The sequence below is a fragment of the Apodemus sylvaticus genome, chromosome X (assembly GCF_947179515.1).
Source record: "Apodemus sylvaticus chromosome X, mApoSyl1.1, whole genome shotgun sequence".
In the NCBI taxonomy this organism is placed as follows: Eukaryota; Metazoa; Chordata; class Mammalia; order Rodentia; family Muridae; genus Apodemus; species Apodemus sylvaticus.
This window is the reverse complement of record NC_067495.1, coordinates 71,720,064-71,744,145: the sequence shown is the minus strand read 5'-3', so window position 1 is coordinate 71,744,145 and position 24,082 is coordinate 71,720,064. Positions and strand designations below refer to the sequence as shown.

At 36.7% G+C, this 24,082-nt stretch overlaps 1 protein-coding gene across 2 annotated transcripts in view; it reads right to left on the bottom strand.

The window, feature by feature from the left end:
• The window catches only part of Apool (apolipoprotein O like), a 74,643-nt gene extending 55,525 nt beyond the window's left edge, over positions 1–19,118 (bottom strand). The window contains exon 1 of one of the 2 annotated variants that reach the window (XM_052171524.1): positions 19,028–19,118. In XM_052171524.1, the coding sequence (XP_052027484.1) occupies positions 19,028–19,042 (15 nt within the window). In that variant the 5' untranslated portion in view covers positions 19,043–19,118. The other variant, XM_052171525.1, reaches the window with a different exon arrangement.
• Between the last annotated feature and the right edge of the window lie 4,964 nt (positions 19,119–24,082).

Here is a 24,082-nt window from a genome sequence, read left to right as displayed (position 1 = left end):
CAGACAAGGATTGGAAGTCAGGGTATGGGAGTGGAAAAAATGAAAGGAGCAGAAAATCTACTAAAACACATACTGTTTGAAAATGTCATGCTATCTAACTAAAACTTAAAAGAAATATTGGGTCTAGAAAGATGGCTCAGCATCAACAGTACTCTCACAGAGGATCTGAGTTCAGTTCTCAACTCCCTGTACCTCAGCTCCAAGGGGCCCAGTGCCTCTAGCCTCCTTGAAGACCTACACTGGCACCCACACCACACCCCAGTCCACCCCTGCATACACACAATCTAAATTTTACTCAATTGAATTTTTAAATGAATCAAAATGTCACTTACTTCGGGGAGGCTGTAAAACTAGCTTTTACTTCAAAGCACAGCAGCAAATAAGATATAATTTAAGATAACATATTAAGTATAATTTTGAAGAAAAGAAAAAGAATATTAGTTAATATGAAAGAAAATTAACAAATGTAATTCATTGATTTCTTTCTTTTTAGCATATGTTTTGTAAATAACAAAATATTTTTTAGTAAAAAGCTTAACGGCTGGCAGGCTGGCAGGAAATTGGCTCAGTAGATAAAGAAGTTTAAGTACAAATATGAAGACTTCTATCACACACATAAAGTAGCTTCAAGACTCTAAGAGCCAGCATATAACCCCAGTAATCACAACATACAGTCAGGACTCCCTAATAGTCAAGCTACCTAAATAGATTAGGCAAAGAAGCTCTGGACCACTAAGTTCAGTTAGAGATCCTACCTCAGTGAATTAAACATGGAAAGTGATCAAGGAAGATACTTGATGTCAACCTCTGGCCTATACACACACAATGGTTAGTCCCACAACTTCTCAATAGCAAACTGTTCTATTCCCAGCACTAGGGAAGCCAAGACAGGAAGCTAAGTGCTAGGTCAGGTCTGGCTGCATAACAAGAACCTTCAGACTCATGCCTCTTGCTAATTCTGCTGTTGTTCCTAGATGTACAATGTACTTCATGATCAACAAGATCATTAAAAATTACATCACAAAGATTCAGCTTTATTAAAGTTGATGCCATAGAGCATGTTTACCTATGAACCTATTGAATTTTGTTATTAAAAAGATAAGATGATTATTTGAAATAGGTCAAGTCTTATACTATCTAGAAACTATTTTTAAATACCTACTTAGATGCATTTTTCTAAGACACTAATCACTAGATATATAGAAAAAGTTTTGAAGCATTATAATACATGAACACTTTTCTACAACCTAATATTCTTAGAGTAGGTTAATTCATACAATACAATAATATCATCTAGAATTTAAAATAAATTCGCATGAATGGGTAATTATGATCTAACACAAAAAACAGATCACCATACTTCATCCCTTTTGACAACAAGTTAAAACAGTGAAATAGCAGTTACTCTATAAAAAGGAGTGGCTGATGGCATAGCCTCGAACACTGAAGCATTGACCGAGGGTTGGCAAACTCCAATACTGAGCCAATTCTGGACTGTGCTTAGATAAAAATGCCTGTAAAGCATACTGGAAGGTTTGTAAAGGGAAGAGTAAAGAAGCAGATGTGACTAGAGACCTTATATTTCCACAAAGCCAAAAGTATCTGACCCTTAACAGAAATACTGCTATAACAACAAACACTGCCAATCCCTAATTTTAAAAAAGACTAGATTTTAAGTGCCAGAGGAATTTAAGCATACTATTATATTTTATAAGGGAAGGCTGTCATTAATCAAATAGCATTCAAATTAAGAAGAGGTGCTCTGGATTTCACAAGAGTGAAAGAACTTGAGTTAAAAACTATTTGTATCTACAAAAATAACAATTTGTCAGGTGCAAATTATAAATGATTTTTTAAAAGCTAATGAGAATTAAAACCAGCTTTTCCCAAAAGATAATAGGCCTTAGGAAGAGCATTCTGTAACATAAAGATTATAAATAGCAAAGATAAACAGCACTTAACTCTCTCATTCTGGCACAACTCGTCCCTTGCTAGAATTTTTATAATGAAAATAATTGATTCTTGGTATTTGTGATTGCTCTGTTTTATAATGCAGCTAGAAACAATTGCTTCTAGGGAAATTCCAGGGTTATCTTCCCATGATTCACCAGTTTTATTTTCATCAATATATAACCTTGTTTCACATTCATTTGTAACTCTAGGCGTTTTATTAATATATTTTATCGACTCATTAACACTGCCCTCATGGCCAACCGCACTGTAACTTGATCTTGGATAAAGCTGATCAACATATGTGGAGGAGGAGGAAGAGGCAAACATTTTCAAGTAGACATGGTAAAGAAAGTGTACTGAAGCTAAAAGTGTGATCTGTAATCTCAGTCTAAGTTTAATAATAAGAGACAGTATGTAATACAGCAGCTTATGCTAATGAGTATTATAATATAGGTATACACAAGTGACATAGGAATCACCAACCTAGACAAGACCCTTATCATATATTTGGTAAAGTAGTGCACAGAGGACAGACTTTAGAGTAAAATTTGAATGTAAATTATGGCTCTACTCTTTATTCATAATGTGACTCTAAGAAAGTAAACCCCTGTGACAGTGTCCACATGTCTAATGTTACCTATCACAAAGGAACTAACAGAGAAAAGGTTCAGTATTTATTATATGTTGCCATCATCATCATCATCATCACCATCATCATCATCATCATCATCATTGCTGCCATCCTTAGTCTCCCAGCTCATGGCCATGACTCTATAGTCTCATCTAACTCCAGCCAAGTGTAATTGCCTCTGTCAAGTCAAGATAATTTTATTGTCAATCAGATCACTATCCTGCTTCAAGAAAATAAATTGGCTTCCTCTTTCCTAACTCACTGCTTAAAACCATTTTTTTACCTTTCATGTTCTCTGTGATCCATTTCCAATCTATACAGGTGTCTCCTTTCTCCCTAACTCTTAACGTGAGCTTTTTATTTCATGTGTCACTGCTATGACCATTTACTCTCCAAGTAGACTAATAATTCCTTAGGGAGTGATGACAGCTTTAGCTAGACATCTATGAAAATTCAAGTACAAAAGGTGTGGGCACAAGTGGGAAATCTGTGAGTTAATTGTTTATCATCTACTTTTGAATGCTTCTCAGCCTTTTGGCTGAAATCAAGTGTATCTTTCACTTCTGAAGAATTTTGCTCATGAAATCCACCGTGACATTTTAAAATGTCAGATCTAATAGCAGCAGCAAATGCTGTGGGCAGGTTAGAATAGTTTCACTGCTGGAGAAAACTAAAGCTAGGCTGCATTATAATCCGTCCTCACAGAATTACAACTGCAATATTTAGCCTTTTGATCAATACAATTCAGAAAAGTAATGGTGCCTTCCCCTCCTTGTGCAAAGAAAGAGAAATCATATTTTCGACACCTGAGGTAACATGCCTCACTAACTGCTGATACCCTAGAATATAGTTATGCAACAAGTACCTCATGCAAACAGCCAGCTGGACCTTCAAATTGAGATTTGTAAAATTCAATTGTGCTTGCAAGATTGCAGGTATAAAATGTTTTTAAATATTTGGCTCAGGAACTTAGTGAGTCTATTTCCAGTACCTAATGAGCTGTGACAAGTTGAGATTAGTCATCAAAATACAGGACAGCCATTAGCAGCTTAATAGAATTTTGTACTTTACAGTGCCCTGGGGCTGGTTCACTTGTGAAGGTCTAAAAGGCAAAGGTAAAAATCGTATCATTGAAGGAACATACTGCTGTGAAATAGAAAGATTGTGCTCTAGCCTCAGCTCAGCTACTAATTTGCCATGAGACCTTTTGTGTCTCAGATTCCCCACTTTTGAAAGGAGGTTGCACTACAAAATATACAGTTTCTTCTAATTATGACAATACATGATGGTAAATGACAGTGATAATTTTCAAGTATATAATTTTGCAGCAAATAAGCTATTGTCGCCTTTCCTCAAAAAATAGAAGTCACCAGAATGTAATTACTTTTAGTGATGTTGTACTAATTATATCATAAATTTTACTCAAACAAACATTGTGAATACAGAAGCTACAGGGTAATTTTAATAATTTAGGAATAAAGGTTACTATTAAAAGAGATGCCCTGGGAGCAGGGGTGGGGGGAACACAAAAAGTGTGGGGGAGAACACACAGGAACAGCAGGCAAAGAAAGGCAAATGGAAAAACTGGAGAGGAACCAACTATAACACACTTTACTTTAAAAGGCACTATAATGCTTAACACTTGTATACTAACTTAAAATTTATATTAAGGGCTGGAGAGATGGCTCAGAGGTTAAAAGCATGGGCTGCTCTTCCTGAGGACCAAGGTTCAATTCCCAACACTAACACCCCAGCTCACAACTACCTGTTAATTCCACTTCCATGTTTTCTATTGGCCTCTGTGGGCACCCAACACACAAATAGTATACATACATACACACAAGCAAAATATCCATGTATAAAAATAAAGATGCTAATGTTAAATACACACACCAATTAAGAACTATTCCCCCAACTTAATTAGAAAACTTCATTCTGAAGTCCTATTTCTTTTAAGATTACACATATTTATTTTGGGTGTGTTCTGGAAATGGGTACGTGACATGCATATATGTGAAGGTATAAATTATACCTTATGGAAGACATACAGTTCTCCTCTACCTTGTAAGCCCTGGAGATTGAACTTAGAAGGCCCAAGTATGAGAGGCAAGTGCTTGGAGCCACTGAGGCACCTTGCTGGACCTTCTATGGTCTGTTTTGATAAGGACAGTAGCATTTGTATGGCAAGAACTGAAGCAATACAAAGTATTACTAAGCTTGACGGATATAGTAGAAATACTGATCATGATTTGATCAGCAACTTACAAGTTTTGAAGCGTTTAGATCTAGAAGTAGCAATAGCTACTACTCAGAGCATAACTATTTTAGTTCCAGAACTGTGTCTAAGCAAGTATGAGAAAACTTGTTATTCATATCTTATACGTAAAAGGAAGTTACAAGAGCAGATACTTAGGGCCCTCTTCACATGTGCTATTTATATTATAATCAGATAAAATTAAAATTACTTTAAAACCCAGCTCCTCCATCCCACTAAGCATCATTTTAAAACCACAGTGGATTAAAATATTTCTCTGGTGCTATTCTACTGATTACCATGGCTTTGGATAGTTTTTGTTATTGAAAACAATTAATTATATTAAACAGTGCAGCTTTAGAGCTGCAACATTTAATAACTTACGATTCTTTCAAAAAGAAATTAAACTATTCTCATATCAATTTTAACTCTACGTCCATCCATTTAGAACATGTGTGTGCATATATATGTATACATAATACACACATTATGTATGTATATTATTATGTACACACACATTAAAAAAGCCAACAGAGCTAGTCATGGCCATTGTAAAGAAATACAATGGTGGGATTCTTCTAAAAAGGATAATGGCAAATATTAAAGATGAGATATTTTATCCTTATATGGAAGGGCCTTTCCTGAAAGATGATATATATTTCAGACAATGGTGAACACAACAAAAGCAAACATGTATTTTATTTACATCTTCTCAGCCTTAAACAACACTTGGATGCTGTTCTGAGCTATAAAAATAAAAACAAACTGTCTCTTCCTCCCTCTGCCCATGTCTGAGGACTCATACCATCCATTATTTTCCCAGCTTTGTGTTTCCTTTACTGCTTTCCTTCAGGATTCTTCTGACTAAACTCTGCATCATTGCCCCCCAAAATATCATTCTTAGCACAGATCACTCTTTGTTTTTATTTTAAATTGAGAGAGAGAGAGAAGGTTAGTACAGGTGCCACAGTGCACACATTGTGGCCAGGGGACAAGTCTGCAATCTGTTCTCTCCTTCCACCTACGTGGGTTCTGGGATGAAACTTAGGTCAGCAGACTTGCTCTACAAGATCTTTTACCAGATAACTCAATCAACAGACCCCAGAACTGCCAGATAAGGGCTCACAGTGAAGCTTTCCATAGCCCTTTAATTAGATTTGGTTTCGCATGCTACTTTGAACCTCATCATTTTCATCTTACATTGAAGCAAATAAATCTTAGAGGCTTATTGACAGTTTATCCCTGGTCTTGTATCAAGGACATGTTTTAGCATAAATTAATGAAAGCAAATCATTAATTTATTTTATACAAATGTTAAGAACCAATATCTAAAATATAAAGCAATTATATATTTTTTATCTAGACTTTTGACATTTAAAAATAAATGTTTTCTATGGTAATTATTCACTACTACCTAGTATGTTCTAAAGTGTATTTTAGAAGATATATGAATACCAATTTTGTATTTCTAGCCAAACAATGGCTCAGGGACACATAAACTATTACAATCCCAATCATCTAAAATAAGGAAGGAGAAAATGTGATTCTTCAAGAAAACATATTTTCCTATACTGATATAAAACTTGACCAATAAATTTGTTGGCTTTTTAGAAAAAAATCAAATAGGATGATTACAAAGGAGATTTATTTCCCTGTTCAGACACCTTGGAAAATGTCTTCTTTATAAATAATATGTGTGGAAGTAACATATTTGGAAGTCAGCAGCCATCTAGAACTTTTAGGCATCAGAGAAATCCTAAAACCACAATGAGAAAGGAAACACGACTACTTAATGTAAAATATGCTGGACAAAAAGCTTTCTCTGAACATCCAATAACTAACTGAAAGGGTCAAAGGGCTCGGGCAAGGGTATTCCAGTGGTTATCTTTATAAAAAACTACATTAAATAATGTATTAATCAAGACGTGAAAGAAATAACAAGAAATAGAAGAACAGATACAGAGCAAATAATGGTTGTAGAGGCAAACAGCAGTGAAAAAAAATAAAAAACAACTGCAATGAGTTACAATTGAATATGGATTGGCTCTGCTCTCTGGTACAAGTACTGTATTCTGCCATACCTTACTATGACGCCTCTAGCTACATAAAGGTTCTCTGAAGACACTATATTCTGTGTTTAAGGAAAACTTAGCAAGTTATAGGAAGTTTGCATATACTGAGTTTATAAATCTTCATGATAATCCAATATAGTTAATATCATTTAAGGTGCTGCTGGTAAAAGGTTTGGAGCTAAACTGACTTAACAATAACAATGGAAACTTACTATAGATAATACCTGGAACTACAGAAATATTAGGTTTTATAATTCATTGATTCAGTTGCTTATCGAGAACTCAGATTCTGGGATACGAACTTTGGTGAGTTCACTGGATCTCTTTGTCCCCCTTCCCGATGTGGCCACATTGAGTAAATCTCCCATTTAATGTAACTCTTCTAGTTTACAGAGGACAGAGAGCTAAACCTGGAGACAGAATATAACTTCCCAAGTTCAATAACGAAACAAAAACTCAAGTGGAATTATGACACGCTTTGGGGATGTCTGCCACTCACAGTGCACTGATCCTAAGTGGAGAGGAAATGCCTAACAGTTGCTGGAATCATTTTCCTCCAGGGACATTTCCCTGTCTGTTACTTCAGCCAGCACCAGTTGCTTTTTATCTCTAATTGGTGCAGGAGAAAATCATGTGTGTGCTGGAGCCACGGCACAGTGGTTTAAAGTTAAGTCCTGCTCCTCTTCCAGGGGACTAGAGTTAAGTTCTTAACACTCGCATCACTTCTAGCTCCAAGGAATCTGATGCTGCCTTCTAGTTCCACAGACAAGCCACACACATATGGTATATACAAATACATATTTTTTAACTGCTGACAATTTAAAAACTTTGAATAATGTTGGATATTTGTATTTATTTTTGACACATTTATGTCAAAGCTAAAATTATAAATAAAAATTGATATCTCACTACAATTATAAAATCCAGTTTAAGAATTAATAAAATTCATATATTTCAAAATTGTTAATGTTTTCATATAAAGGCACTAATATAGAACTAGAATCTAATTGCTTGTGTCAAAATAAAACGTTGGTAAACAGATTGTTTTGCTCTTTGGAATAAACTTAAGGCAATATTTTATGTTTTGTTAAAATTGTTTTATGTTTTCTGCTCTTTGTGTTTCAGACTTGTGACTACTTAGAAAAGTGTCTTAAGAAAGTCAACGTTCATTTCAGGATCAATTGTCTTTTAAAATGACTAATTTGAACTGACTCTACTACAAATGATGTGTAATGTTAGCTGTGACTAGAAGCACATATACTGTGTGCTTCTAGTTTTATAGTACATAAAATATGCCAAGTTAAAAGCATATAACATAAATACCCGCAAAATAACCAACCAACAAGTGTTATTGCTCAGCACAGTGCCTTCTAGCCAGCCAAGTAAGGGAAGAGAGACAGTAACAGGCTGCGGCCAGTCAGAGACATTCTCAGCAATGGGCCTTGCAGGTCAGAACATGCACAGCTTTTCCCTGGCCACAAGTCAGACATTATCCTGGATAAGAATGAGAGACAACACATAAAGATTATAGATTATGGAGGAGTAACAAGGATAGTCTTCCCAACTCTTTCATTTATCCTAAAAGACTCCCCTGACTGGATAACACAACCCTAAAATGTGTCCTCTACACACCCTGCACTTTTAAACTTAGAAAAACATCTTTTCTTTCTCTCCAATGTCTAATAACTAATAAAGCTTATACTTGTCTTGGTCGCTGGCACATACAGCAACAAGCATGATGTATGTATTTAATAAACATGAATCAATTACTTGATTGGTAGGTGAATGGGTGGTTCCAATGCCAAAAATCTCTTCCTATCCACATAGCTTCGCTTGTGTTCTTTCAAAGAAACAATCTATACAAACATTGGAATCTTTTTATGCTGAATTGGTCCTTGCTAACATTTTTGTCTTCAGTCCCTTTAGTTGCTGAGTCTTGAAACCAACTGACATCTCTTTAAAAGAGATAATGGCGGGCCTTCAGAGATCCTCCCACTCTGGACACAATGGTTTCCTTATATGTATGGTATAATGCTGACCTCTTAGTGTCTTACAAACTTAAAACGACATTAAAATAGCCATCTGGACAATCTTTAATTATAAGGCATGGAAAAATTATATAGACACTCTGATAATTGGTATTTTGCTATTGGATGTGAGATATACATGTATATAACCTATTTGTAATAATTAGCAGCACTGCTTCCAAAATTTGTAAAAGGTTCTGCTTGATTGTCAGTGCTATATATTTACTCTAGTAAACCAAAGATTCTATATTTTGGCTTAGAAATAGCTTCCATATAGTACTTCTGTATAATTATGCTAGTTACTGCTAACTGTTTTAAATATATAGATGCCTCAAACTATGTAAACCTTATAAAGCTTAACATGTATTGGATATTTGTAAATCTATTTAAATTAATTTTCAAAATAGTTTTACTCTTGATGGTTGTGTTTTCATAAAGCCTTACAGTTAATTGGGGATGTTTACTAGGTAGTTGTTTTTCTGGAAAGCCATATTAAACTAACAACATATTAAACTATCTACAGAAGTATGGCTGTGACAAACAATCCTGAGCAGTTTTGAAATGCTAGGATATTACTTGCAAGATAAGGAGAATGAACTTCAGGTATTCCAAAAAGGAGAACTTCCTCCTCTACTTCAGGTACTTAAAACTGAGCTGAAAGTGTTATCGGCATTAATTCTTTGACATCTGTCACTGATAACTGATGTAGGTGGCATCAATTCAGACAAACCAGAACAATTTTTTTCTCTGACTTCATGGGGGTAATGGAGAACAAACAACCAGAAGGATAACCAGTAAAGTCTTGTGAGAATACTATTCAGAGATAAAGGGAAGCTGTAAATACTGTAATAAAGTCATAATGGTGGTGGCAGCACTTTCCCATAATCCCACCATTTGGGAAAGTGAAACTGGAGGACCTAAGTTTGAGGCCAGTCTAAGCTTCATGATGATACCCTTATCTTAAATGAACAAAATGAAGTTACTCTGTCAGCCTTCTGAAAGTAACTAAAAGCCAACATTTATTTAAAAATGGTTTTCATGTACTGCTACCCTCCTGACACTAAGTGTGTTTTAAAGCTGGTCCTTACTTGCATTCTTTTATTACACTTGTTCCAAAGAGACAAATTCCAAAGATGTTAAAACAGAGAGTGAGCAATTGCAACTGGCATGGCAGAAAATGAAGATATTCTAGAGCCACTTGTATTTCTCAATCTGACTTTCAGTAAACTGAAGCAATGGACCCCAAAGAAATGGGAATTTCCCCCAAGAATCTCATGCTAGAAGAAATAAGCCCCAGTTAGAGGGAGAACTTATGTCTTGGAAAATGATTCCAAACCTTGTTAGACTACTTTAAATGATAAGACTGAAGCCCACGCAAGGGTAGGTCACTGGTGAGCAGGACCACACCTTCTCTGGAATTGCTTAGGTGTGCAAGTCCTTGGCCTTCTATTTAAACTTTAATCTCACTTCAGGTCCCCAACACAGACCTCGGGATTTCTGAGAATGAACATGCAGAGTTTCCCTGGATTTATTTGTCCTTCTTCTTGATGTAACCACACTGAATAAATCCTTTTTCTGTTTTCCACTATTATACAGAGAGAGAGAGAGAGAGAGAGAAAGAGAGAGAGAGAGAGAGAGAGAGAGAGAGAAAGAGAGAGAGAGTAAAAGCGAGTTTAGATTCTTATATCTCTCTGCTTTGTTACCTACATTTAAATGCCATTTAAAATGTGCACAGAAGCTGGTTATTTTCTTGAGGTCTAAATAGCAGAGGGCATTAACAGCAAGTAGTAATGTTTGGCACATCTTAGGATGAACGTGCTTACAAAATAGTAACTGTGGTCTAATAAAATACTTTGTGAGGGAAAAGTAGTAGATAATTAATGTGTTTGAATGGCCACTATGCATAATAAAGTATGTTAATGCAGAAAGTATGCATACTATTCTGAAAGGATCAGATAAGTAAATAGATATAAGCATTATGTAAGATCCTTTAAGGACTGAAAAATCACTGCTGAAAAGCCTGTCTTTTTTTTCATTAATTTATTTACTCACTTTACATCCCAATCACAACCCCCTCCCCTTCTCTCCTCCCAGTCCCACTATCACAACCCCCCTTTCTTCCTTTACTCCTTCCTCTTCTCAAAGAAGGAGAAGCCCCCCCCCCATGGGTACCAATCCAGAAAATGCTGTCTTTTTTCCACTAAACTCATCACTCAGCCAGCCCGTAAAGCCAACAAGTTGTATACATTCAAAAAGGCAAACAACATCAAAACACTCTTCAAGACAGCAATTCTAAGGTTCTTTCTGAGCTCAATTATCCATTCGAGTCTACTTCATTTAAATAAATATTCTAACAGCCACAACATAGTTCAATTAGCAAAACTGAAAAACAGAAGAGAGTGAATGATGAAGAATGGATTTAACTCCCTAGTCTAAGATGGATGGGAATTACATGGTACATGTGAGATGTAATTTGCATAAAAATTAAAGCTCTAGCACTTAAGGCCAATCATAAGATAACCAGAACAAACAGCCCAGCTTAATGTGGCTGTATAATTCAATAACAGGACCAGAATAACATATTTTAAACACTGAATATTTTAATTAAAATATTACATAAAAGTTCTAAATTATTTTGGAATTTCTAAACATGTTTATGACTGCAAATGGTGGTACAGTAATTACTGAATGGCACTTGAAAATTTATCTTAGATAAATAAAAATCCAAGAAGTACAAAAATAAAAATAACAACATACGTATTTGATATACTTGGAATCCTTCAGAAATGGCACAAGATTGGCATAACTCAACTTTATTCAGTTTATTGTTATTAAGGTCAGACAAATAATATATATACTGTCAAAACCAGCAATTTTATTTTTAAAGTCCTGAAGGCCACATTTTGCACATATATGTAAACGATATGCAGGAAAAAAGTTAGCTCTGCACAGCTCATAGAGATTAAGCAAATGAACACTGAAAACATCCTATTTGAATAGACAGAAACACTCAGATTACTTTCAAGTTGTTTTCAGTTTAGGGTTGATATGTTACAAAATTTCAAAGCAATTAAAAAGTGGTTTAAGATTGCTAAATTAGTCTTTCTAAATTACTTCTTTCTCCTATCTCAACAACTATCTTTATTCATCTCTACCCATATTCCCCTTTGACTCTAGATATGAATCTTTTCAGGCCTCAAAGACATAAAGCATACTCTTCTGTCAGTGTACAGACTCCCTTCATCTTCCCTATTAGAGTGACCTCCCAAATACTACAGCTACTCAACAGAAAATAGATGGCATGCATTTTAAAAAGAATAATATAACATATTTGTAAGTACCATATTTATTGCTGCACACAAGTAAGAGATGTTTTTCAGTGAGCCAGTGGAATATGGGCTAGTCTATCAGAGCAGGATAGAGTTTAGTAAGTGTATTAACAATGGTGCCTTTAGAGTACCTGCTAGTGCCAACAGACAATGACTATTTATGAAAGAGAAGTGAATACCTTTGCATATAACATGAAAGAGTTCTTGGTAAAATTAATATTGTATCAAATACATACTTTAATAGACAGTATTTTCCATTCAGGTCAATGTACTTTTAGCTACAATCACCAATAATGTTTTCATTAGTGAGTTTCCTAGGGAAAGTACACTTATAGTATAACTGCTTAAATATTGTTTAAATAGATCACATTTTGTGTAAGCCAAAAGAACACTAGTAAAAAGAGACTCTCTAGAAGAAATGAAGATACTCTAAAGGGATGCCTCTCAATTTGAATATAGAACTATTGAAACAACAGACCCCAGAAAATCTAATGCTTGGAGAAGAAAAAGGCCTTAGTCAGGTGGGAACCTTGTCTCCTAGAAAAAGATTTCACACAGTTTTAACAGCTTACTGAGACCACCTTACATAAGACTGAAGCCCAGACAATAATGAATGGGTCAGTGTTGGACAGGACCACACCTTGTCTGAGCCTGCTTAAGTGTAAAAGCCCTATGTTTAAACTTCACATCACTTTAGGATCTTGAAAAAGGACTTGTGGGGATAACTGGGTGGATTTGTCCTTCTTAATGTGGCTTGTGGAGACACTGAATGAATCTCCTTTATCTGCTTTCCATTTTTAATTTCACTAATTTTTATGTTTCCATTTACTCCTTGGGAAATATATTACCACAAAGCTACATATAAACTCTGGATCACTAGATTTGAGTAGTGCATAATGCGGAGTTATATTTCACCAACCTAGCTCAAAGAAAAGACAAACTACCCGCCTCTTCTTAATTGTTATTGTTCTTTTTTATAATCAATTACTTCCTCCACTCTTTATTTTTCTACTATCATTTGTTCCAACCTGTACTTTTTTCAATTCTTTCTTTAAATCTCTATTTACTAGTTCTTTTGTCCCAGTATCTGTCTTTTCAGTAGAGAAGGGAGAACTGTGACTACATATATCAATAGTATTCCTTCTGGGTGATTTCTCTACAGAAGTAGTGTGTATGCTCCAGACAGAAACAAAAACAGAGGCATGTAGGACTGATGCAATAGCAGGGAGGAGGTAGAACAGAAGTTAACTTGAAAGATCAAGAGCTTCTCCAGGAAAACTAATGATTATTAGATACAATATGAAATGGTAAGTGATTAGCCTTACAAGCAAGAGACATGTAACAGACATATCAGCGTTTTAAGTACGAGAATTATATCTCAGAATATAAGATCTCTACAATATATCTTCTGGTCTAGTCACTCCTATAGCTAAAATCCTTTCTAAAACACATTACCAAGCAACCCCAAGCAGTGTATTTAAGACCTGCAGTAAAATGAAATGAGCCAAATACAGTATCGTTCCCACAAAGCTTTTTTTGTTTTGTTTTGTTTTCTTAAATAATATCTTTGTGAGAAAGTTCTTCAGTAGACTGGGCTAATGGTCATATCATTTTCACTGGTCTATGTATGCTCATTTGGGTCATAAAGAAGAGGCTCAGCCTATTTTTCCTATCCATGAAAGTGCATCTTACTTCCTTTTTCTGAATTCTGGACTACATCCCTATGTATGCTAGACTATTTTCCAGGGATAATGAAGTCTGTGATAATATCAAGTGCCACTAAACTCATCTTCCAGTTTAACAGATATACTACTATTTTCTCTAGCTGAAACTGACACGGAAAAAAAAAAAAAAGGTAGTAATGCTTCATCTTGGAGATACAGCCTAGGAGCTATTTCTTGGCAGCAACATAAAAGTCTCAGACAAGAGTACCCTGTTTTGGAGTAATCACCAATGAGTCACTAACAGAGGACAGAGGACCTATATATATATCAGGGTGCTTATTTTCTTCTGGAAATAGTAAGTCAATCATCTCTAAAAGAATAAAATATCATTAAATCTCCTAAAAAGAAAAAGAAAGACTTTCAGCCATGGTATCATTTATTATACTAGAAAATGAAAAGCACATACTTTACTGAAAAAGGAAATCACACACACACACACACACACGTAAACACACATACACACACAGACACACACTTGTATTTTCATGCAAAACTCAAACTCTTTGGAAAAACTGTGATAACTAAACAACAAACCAAAAAACCCAAGTACAATAAACAGCAAAAATGTATTTGAACAATCTGGTCCTTGCTCATTGGCATTTCAAATAGTCAACTTCAAAGGGTTAGAATTAAAAATAAAAACCAGTAGAGAAATTATGGGAATATGCTCTGGCCTGAAGGGGGAAATGCAGTGTTGGTTTTTATACTGCATTTATACTATCTTCCCAACAAGACGTGGGCAGCTGGAGTTAAGAGTGTTGTGACTTTTGATGTGTGTATTTTACCTACTGGGCCAATGTACATGTAAACTGTGGACTGAATCACTTCTGGGAGTCTGGAATATACATATAATCCAACTTAACCAATTTAAAATATGACCTATGGAACTGAGCAGAGAGTTCTGAAAAGAATTACAGATGGTCAGAAAAAGTCTAATTAACTGTTAAGCACCCCTAGCCATCAGGTCAATGCAGATCTAACCCACTCTGTGATTTCACTTCACTCCAGTCAGAGTGGCCATCATCCAGGGGTGATAAATACTCCTGTGGATATAAAGGGGAAAGAATCTTTATACAGTGCCAGTGTGAGTATGAACTACTTCAGCCTCTTTAAAAATTGGTTTGATGTTCCTCAAAAAACTACAAATACATCTACCAGATGAGAAATCCAAGTAGCTACAAAGTGTTCAGCCCCAAAAGAGATATCTACATCACACCCACTGTCCCCTATGGCTCAAAAACTAGGTAGGACTGAATAAAACACAGAAGACAACCAAACACTAGGAACCATCTTCTGGATTCGTGTCATAGTACTCATGAATTCAAAAATTATGTTTGCCTACCTAAGATCAAGGCAGTCAAACTTCCAGCAAGGATCAGAGAGGTCCTCCTCAGCCCTAAGGAGGAGCCATGGCGAGTTTATGACTGCAGGGAACAGGAGAGTCAGCTCTCCTCACTGGTCTAACCCCAAGTATGGAGACGCCACACCTATACCCACACTTAATTGAATGGCCCTTCTTTCAGTGAGTTAAAAAGAAAAGGAGGAAGGCAAGAGAACACAGAAGAGAAGGAAGAGGCGATGAAGGTGACAATGACAGTTCCTAGCACATGGCATGGATGGAACAGAGGTTGAAGGACAGCTTTTCTTTTCTTTTTTCTCTAAATAGATGAGCTCCCTCTGTATATCAGGCAGGCCTTGAACTCAGCAACCTACCTCTGCTTCCTGAGTGCTGGGATAAAAGACATGAGACATCATGTGTGGCTAGGGCAGCTTTTGTTAATCCACAATAACTATTTTATACTTGAAAGGGAATTTTCTACAAAAGACATCTACATTCATATTTCTAGCCTCCTGCCTGAAGGATAATGTGAGAAAGATAACATATGAAAGCTGACAAGGGGTTTCTACAGAGGGACTTTTTCTTAAAAAAAGGAAAAGAGCAAAAGATTCATGTCTTAGCCAAAAGTCACTGCTAGAGAAGCCTTCCATTTCCTGCTACTGCACAGTAGCTAAATACCACCACCACCACCCCCTCATCACCCCCCACCCCACCCACCCCCGTGTGCTGCAACACCACCTAACTGCTGCATACCAAAAGCACCAGAGCAGGTTAACACAGTGTACCACAGTCCACCAGTCCACCACTGGGGGGGGGGGGCGCACCAAACCAACACAGACCACCAAGGGTGAGGGGATAAGCAAGAGACAGACATCTTTTGACTAGTGGTCAACACTTCAACTCACAATGACTCTGAACCTCTGGTGACTTAGACCAATATTGGACTCTGGTTGGTGCTGACCTTCTCTGGATATTTCACATGACTGCTGCTGGTGCTCCAAGGCACAAGTGATAGTTTGCAGGAGCTACTGCAGAAGCAACTCAGAGCCAGGACTTGGCACTAACACTACAAAATATTTACTCTTCAAACAGCTGGTGAAAGTACGATGGATACCAGGCAATACAGAAAACAGCAGCTTAAGGTAATAAGCCTTTCGGAGGTCAATAAGCAAATTTTAAGATGCTGGGTTCAGGGTGCTTTGAGAACTGACCCGGGATCAAAACCAGAACTGATAATGCTCAGTCATCAAGGGTGGCCCAGTGTCAGAAATCTGAAATACACTTTAACCCTAAAGTCAATGTCCTTGTGAAATTAGGAAACAATTTCTAAACAATTAATTGGAAAAATCACCTAGAACATGCATCTCACCTTGCTAATAGTACTTGAACAGCCATTGTCATCTCCTCAGCCATAAGCACTATTGGAAATATATGCCAACCAGAGGCACAGGGGAGCTGCCCCTCTCCATTTTCCAATGATGATAGATACTACTACCTTGTACTCTATGGCTCTAATCAGAATAAAGAGAAAGCCTACAACAGATAATCTGTCAAACACATAGACATCAGGCACCTTCAGGTTCTCCTTTGATACACACCATGAACACATAGAGTCTCTGACAGAAATAGTTCTCCAAAACAGTAGAGGTTGTGTGACAGCAAGAGAGACTTGTTGCTTCTGTGCTAAGAAATCAAACATTAACATCTAAGAAAAAAACTTCAAAAAGTTAAAATAAATTATATCAAAAATATTAATGAAATAATTTTTGGTACCAGAAAACTATTAAAACCCACAATACTTTGGCTCACAATACTTTTCATTGTCTTGCCTGGTCCCCCTTATTATCAGACTTGCTATAGGGTCTTATATAATAAATTGTTTTTTAAAGTTCATCAGATAGAAAATTACCTCAGGCTAATGATACTCAGGAACTAGTATTTAACCCTTAGCCAAGATTAAAAATTTAACAATAACTTTTTAAAATTGGGGAATGAAATGACTAAGGTGACACCATCCTGTTCTGACTCCATTTTATGTTTGCTTAAATAATTCTTACCCCTATACCTGATTCCCCCAGTGGTCACATATGCCTTGGCAACACATGTTAGACTTCCATGGCCTTGATCATAGTCCAGATGTATTAGCCAAAATAATTGGCAAGTTATGGCTAAAATAACTACTATGATCTGCCAGGAATAAATGTTTCAAGGTTACTCTGACCTTTATGTAACTTTGATGTATCTTTCTGGGTTTTGCTTTTAAAAATGTGTATTCCTGAACTTGGGAACCAAGAAACTTTTCAGAACCACAGCCTGCTCATGGTTTGGCCACCAAGAAAAGACTTAAAAGTTTTAATTAACTTATCAATATGGTTGTCAATAATTATCTCATGTGGATCATTACAGTTGTCAAGGAGGCACTCTGTGTTTACCAAAGGGAGCAAGCATCTCCTACCTATGGCCTACACATCACACCCTACCCAATACAAAATCATAAACATTGTAAAATTATTATTTTGGGCCTTTTTTGCGATTTTTTTTTTTTTGGTAACTTAATTGTGATTCTCCAGGATACATTTTGTAGAGGACAGCATGGGGTTGCATTATCAAAAGGTTGGTCAGACATGCCTGCTAGAAATTAAGTAAGAATGGGCAAGGGCACTTTAGGAATTGCAGAAAGAGCAGGTAAATGGGGCACCGAGAGATAAAGTAGGAAGCTAAGTACAGAGGAGAGGGTTCTTGGGTGACAGGAGAGGAAGCTGGAGAGCAGAGGCTAGGTGAAGTGTTGTTATCTAGAAGGGTAACCTGACCCCTGAGAGCTGATAATGGAGTGCCTATAAAGGCTTTAAAGTAGTGGGGCAGAGTCTCATTTTGATATAAGTACTATGGCAGCACAGGAGAAAATGGATTCCATCAGAGCAACGGAGGGAGTAGAGTCCAGTTAAGAGAGTGGTCCACGGTTCAAAAGAAAGTATGAGGTCCCAAGCTAGGGAAATGCAGTTAAGAATGGGAAATATTAAAAATCAATGTCCGCTGATTAAATTGATAACACTTATTGCCTTCAAGCCCAACAGAGTCATTATACACTTAAAAAAAAAAAAATACGTGCGTTAAGTATTTGTAAACTGACGTCGAAACCCGAGTCTGCTGGCTTAGTTCCTTTACCCTGATTTCTAAACAAAACCACCTTTATTCATTAAACTCCAAAGAAACTGGTTATTCGACAGGGAATAACACTATGTATAATCCAACTCACAACACAGACTCTGGGACATCTGTACTTTTGTCTGTTTTGCCCACAGGTAATCTTTGAAGGAAGTCTTACATTCCGGTCTTGGAGCCCCGCCCGGCGCACCAAGACAAATACCAAAGTTTTGTTTTGTTTTGTTTTGTTTTGTTTTGTTTTCCTTTGTCAGAGCGGCTAGTTGTCCCGGCCTTCTCCGCACTCACTCAGCGGGTTACAGGACTAAAGCCACCGCGGTATAAACAATTAACTGCAGGGGATTAAGGAGGAGGCTAGGGAGGTTTGTTGAGACTGCAAAGATTAAAGATTCCGATTCTCATAGTCTCACCTCCAGGCCGCCACTTGCTGAGGGGCTCCGTCCATGAGTTAAGATAGATGGTCCCTTCTACAATTATAGTAATGCTTTGGGCTCAAAGCTAGCGGGAAGTGGGAAACTAAGTTTCTTTTCACTTACCCTAAAGGCCGCCATACCTATGACCCTCTCGGCTCGAGTTTTCGGACGGAGAGCGCAGAGGGACAAAGCAGTTCACTTTGCCTTGCGTCACCATAGCCCCGCCCCTTTAAGCTGTGAGCCGGCTGGCTCCTGCCCTTTCCCCCCGCCCTCCTGCTGCTGCTTTGTAGGAGCCAAAGTCAATTGGTTAGCAGATCTTCAGAGAAAAGGGCCTATCTTTGTGGATGACATTCCAATCCTCCATACATCTAACCTCTCAGAATAGTCTCCACACTCCAACTAGAAACTGTTTTCTTAGGTGAATGACTGTTTATGGGATTTGTCTAGATAAGAACTCAAAACTCAAGTTAACTGCCTTAATAAACAACCATATAGTCAGTCACAAGAGTGTGTCACCATTGCAATCTCTGGGGCAATTCAATTACATTCATTCTACAACTGTCACTAAGCACCAATTCAGTCAGGAAGTTGTTCAGAGTACACTACAAAACCTAGTGTCATATCATATAACGCCAGAAGAAAAATGACAAATTTTAGAAAGGCCTAAATGCTATTCAAGAAAATAGAACATGGACTGGCAAGAAAGTTCAATGTCTAATGCCAAGCCTGATGACCTAAATTTGGCACATAAACACACACATAGTAAATAAAATGTTTTAAAAGTTTTTAAATAGAAGGTATCTGTTGAGAAGGACTGGAGTTTACTAGTTCATACAGACTGAAGGTGCTGATAGGGTGATTTGAGAAAAGTCATAAGGAATGTAGGCAAGTGGTCTATGCAAAAGTAATATCAGGAACAGAAAGTGGTAGATCCCAACAATGAAAAAACAAACATACTACAAAAGGGGATTTGTGTGTCACTAAAACTAATTTGGATTGTTCGTTTTGTTTCTTTTTATTCTGTTTTTATAGTTGCCTGTTTGTATTCCAGAGAGAGTCAATGAAGGCATGGAGTAGGGGGCAGAGGTGGCAGAACCTGGGAGAACATGAAGGAATGGAAACTGTAATCAGAATATATTAAATGAAAATTCTTAATTAAAAAGAATAAAAAGAAAAGTAATTGGAACGGTTTTAAGCAGTGGTGTGATTTGATCTAAAATACATTATAAAATGACGATTATGATGTTCTCAGGATGCTATATTGTGAGGAGGTATATTATTCTTTATAATGGCAGAGGCTCCCTGAGGCCACTGTGAATAATTCAGAGAAAAAGAGTGTCCATAATGTTCCCATTAACTTCACAGAATTAGGTAACTACATTCACTCATTCATTCAATAAATATTTAAGTATAATAATATATACTAAGCATTAATGCTATACTAAACATATTTGATACTTAAGGCAGTTTCATTTTTAATGAATATACAATGAAATATATTATTAAATGATTAAATAAATAATAATGGTCATGAATAAAAGACTAAAAGTTTTTTATTATTTTTATACTTAAAGTACAGCATACATATTTATACTAAAATATAAAAATGAAAGCATAGGCAGCAGAGGATGGTCTTGTTGGACATCAAAGGAAGGAAAGGCCCCTGGTCCTGGAAAGGCTCCATGCAGCAGTGTAGGGAAATACCAGGACAGGGAAGCAGGAGGGAGTTGATTGGGGAACAGGGGTGGGGGAGATGGTCTATGGGACTTTCAGGGAGGGGGAAAACCAGGAAAGGGAACAGCATTTGAAATGTAAATAAAGAATATATCTAATAAAAAGAAAATATAATATTAAATCAAGTAAATTCTATTACAAAACTATAAATAAAAATAGTGAGCAATACTTTAAATTTTCATGAATTTATTTCCCTGATAAAAATAAAACTATTTTCATACTGGCCAACCACAATGAGGATTAGCAAATATTTCAGTTTTTGGTTTTGAGGTTTAACATATTGTTAATTACATTATCAGAATCTAATATTTATAAATATTAAATGGGTGCTTTGGGGAGGTTTTAAGTGATTCTCTTTGTTCATAGTTAATTGAGGTGCACTTGTCAATAAATTTTAATATTATTAAATTTTTCACAACTAACAGTAAAGATGAAATTTGGAAACATTGTGAATAAACATGTATATAATCAGAGAAATTCTTTTTGTTCAAAAGTTCAGGAATAAAGATATGATACATGTCTCTGTTTCTTTAGAATCAACTATTAAGTTGTTAAAAGTTTCCACAACTGATCATTTTAATTTTAAATTTCTATTACTGTTGGTAATAACTTTGGAATATTTTTTTCTTTTTTAAAAATGGGTGAGAGAATCAGGTGATCTTAGTTCTGCGAGTGTATTTCTGGGTCTTCAATTCTATTCCATTGATCAACCTCTCTGTCTCTGTACCAATACCACACAATTTTTATCACTATTGCACTATAGTACAGTTTGAGATTTGAGATGGTGATTGTGCCAGAGGTTCTTTTATTATTCAGGATTGTTTTGGCTATCCTGGGTTTTTTGTTTGTCCATATGAAGTTGAGAATTGCTATCCCAATGTCTGTAAAGAATTGTGTTGGAACTTTCATGGGGATTGCATTAAATCTGTAGATTGCTGTAGTAAGAGCCATTTTTACAATGTTAATCCTACTGACGCAGGAGCATGGGAGGTCTCTCCATCTTCTGATATCTTCAATTTCTTCATACAGATCTTTCACTTGCTTAGAATCACACCAAGATATTTTATGTCATTTGTGGTTATTTCCAGAATTCATTCAGTTTGATTTTTCATTATAGATTTTATTTCCATTTTCAGGTCTTCGAAAGTTTTATCCATTTTCTTACACTGTTTGTAGATTTTTGTGGATTTCTTTAAGGGACTTATTCTTTTCCTCTTTAACAACCTCTATTATCTTCATAATACTGCTTTAAGGTTCTATTCTTGTGCTTCAGCTATGTTGGAATATGCAGGGCTTGCTGTAGTAGGGTTGCTGAAGTCTACTAGAAACATTGTCTTGTTAATTGTGTTTGTATGCTGGTGTCTAAGCCTCTGGAATTGGGATGATTATAGGCCTAGCTGCTGATACCTGGTTTTGTCTTTGTTCTGTGGGTGTTTACTCTTTTCTTGGTTTCTGCTTGCTTCTTCTCTGTATTTAGAAATGTGTGATGGTTGTCTGTTGTCTGGTAGTAAATTTCCTGTGGATGAGTTTGGGATGGGGTGTGGATCTGGAGGTGATGATCTGCTGTCACTCTACCCACTTTCCAGGCAAGAGTGGCCTTAGTTGGCAGGGAGTACCTTCCTGGCATTAGGGACTTGGGTAAAGCAATGAGTAGGGGGAAAGAGGTTAGAAGGTTAGCTATGGGATCCACAGGAGATGGGGGTAGAGGGAATGGAAGTCTGGAGCAGATGTTCTATTGCAGGACTGGAGGGTTGAGTCTGGAGCAACAGAGGTAAAGGTGACAATATGCAGTGAAATGGGATGGGGGAGGCTCCCATAGGTTTTCTGCTACAGAATTGTGGGTGAAACCACCTAAGTACTGGATCTGGAGGAACAGACAGAGAGGTGAAGATCTGCAGTCAGCACCTACCTGATTCCCTGGCAAGATTGTGCCACTAATTATTTTCTGTGCCTCCTAAAATGCAGCATGCTGCTTCTGAGGTCATATAGTGTGTGATAGTAGCTTGTTCCCTGAAGTACACCTGGCATGATATGAAGTCCATATTTAAACAGATTTCATTAGGCAAGTATTAGGTGGGCCTGTTTGCCAATATCTACCTTTTCAATCACAAGTGAACTTGCTTTGTAAAATTTGGAGTACTATAAAGTTATGCAAAAATCTGCTCAGAGTATGGCCAGTACCATGTATGGCTGAAGTAAAGGTGGAATAAAATGTCACTGGAGATAAGGATTAGGACAACCAACTACAAATATTTTATTTTATTGTTTTACTTATTTATGTATTTATTTATTTATTTGATATATTTATTTATTTATTTGATATATTTTTATTTACATTTCAAATGATTTCCCCTTTTCTAACCCCCACTCCCCGAAAGTCCCGCAAGCCCCCTTCTCTCCCCCTGTCCTCCCACCCACCCCTTCCCACTTCCCCTTTCTGGTTTTGCCAAATACTGCTTCACTGAGTCTTTCCAGAACAAGGGGCCACTCCTCCTTTCTTCTTGTACCTCATTTGGTGTGTGGATTATGTTTTGGGTATTCCAGTTTTCTAGGTTAATATCCACTTATTAGTGAGTGCATACCATGATTCACCTTTTGAGTCTGGGTTACCTCACTTAGTATGATGTTCTCCAGCTCCATCCATTTGCCTAAGAATTTCATGAGTTCATTGTATCAAATGGCTGAATAGTACTCCATTGTGTATATATACCACATTTTTTGCATCCACTCTTCTGTTGAGGGATACCTGGGTTCTTTCCAGCTTCTGGCTATTATAAATAGGGCTGCTATGAACATAGTAGAGCATGTATCCTTATTACATGGTGGGGAATCCTCTGGGTATATGCCCAGGAGTGGTATAGCAGGATCTTCTGGAAGTGAGGTGCCCAGTTTTCAGAGGAACCGCCAGACTGATTTCCAGAGTGGTTGTACCAATTTGCAACCCCACCAGCAGTGGAGGAGTGTTCCTCTTTCTCCACATCCTCTCCAACATCTGCTGTCTCCTGAGTTTTTAATCTTAGCCATTCTGACTGGTGTAAGGTGAAATCTCAGGGTTGTTTTGATTTGCATTTCCCTAATGACTAATGAAGTTGAGCATTTTTTAAGATGCTTCTCCGCCATCCAAAGTTCTTCAGGTGAGAATTCTTTGTTTAACTCTGTACCCCATTTTTTAATAGGGTTGTTTGGTTTTCTGGAGTCTAACTTCTTGAGTTCTTTATATATATTGGATATTAGCCCTCTATCTGATGTAGGATTGGTGAAGATCTTTTCCCAATTTGTTGGCTGCTGATTTGGCCTTCCTATCTATACTCAAAGGATAAGCAGGCTGAGAAAGAAATTAGGGAAATGACCCCCTTCACAATAGCCACAAACAGTATAAAGTATCTTGGGGTGACTCTTACCAAACATGTGAAAGATCTGTATGACAAGAACTTCAAGACTCTG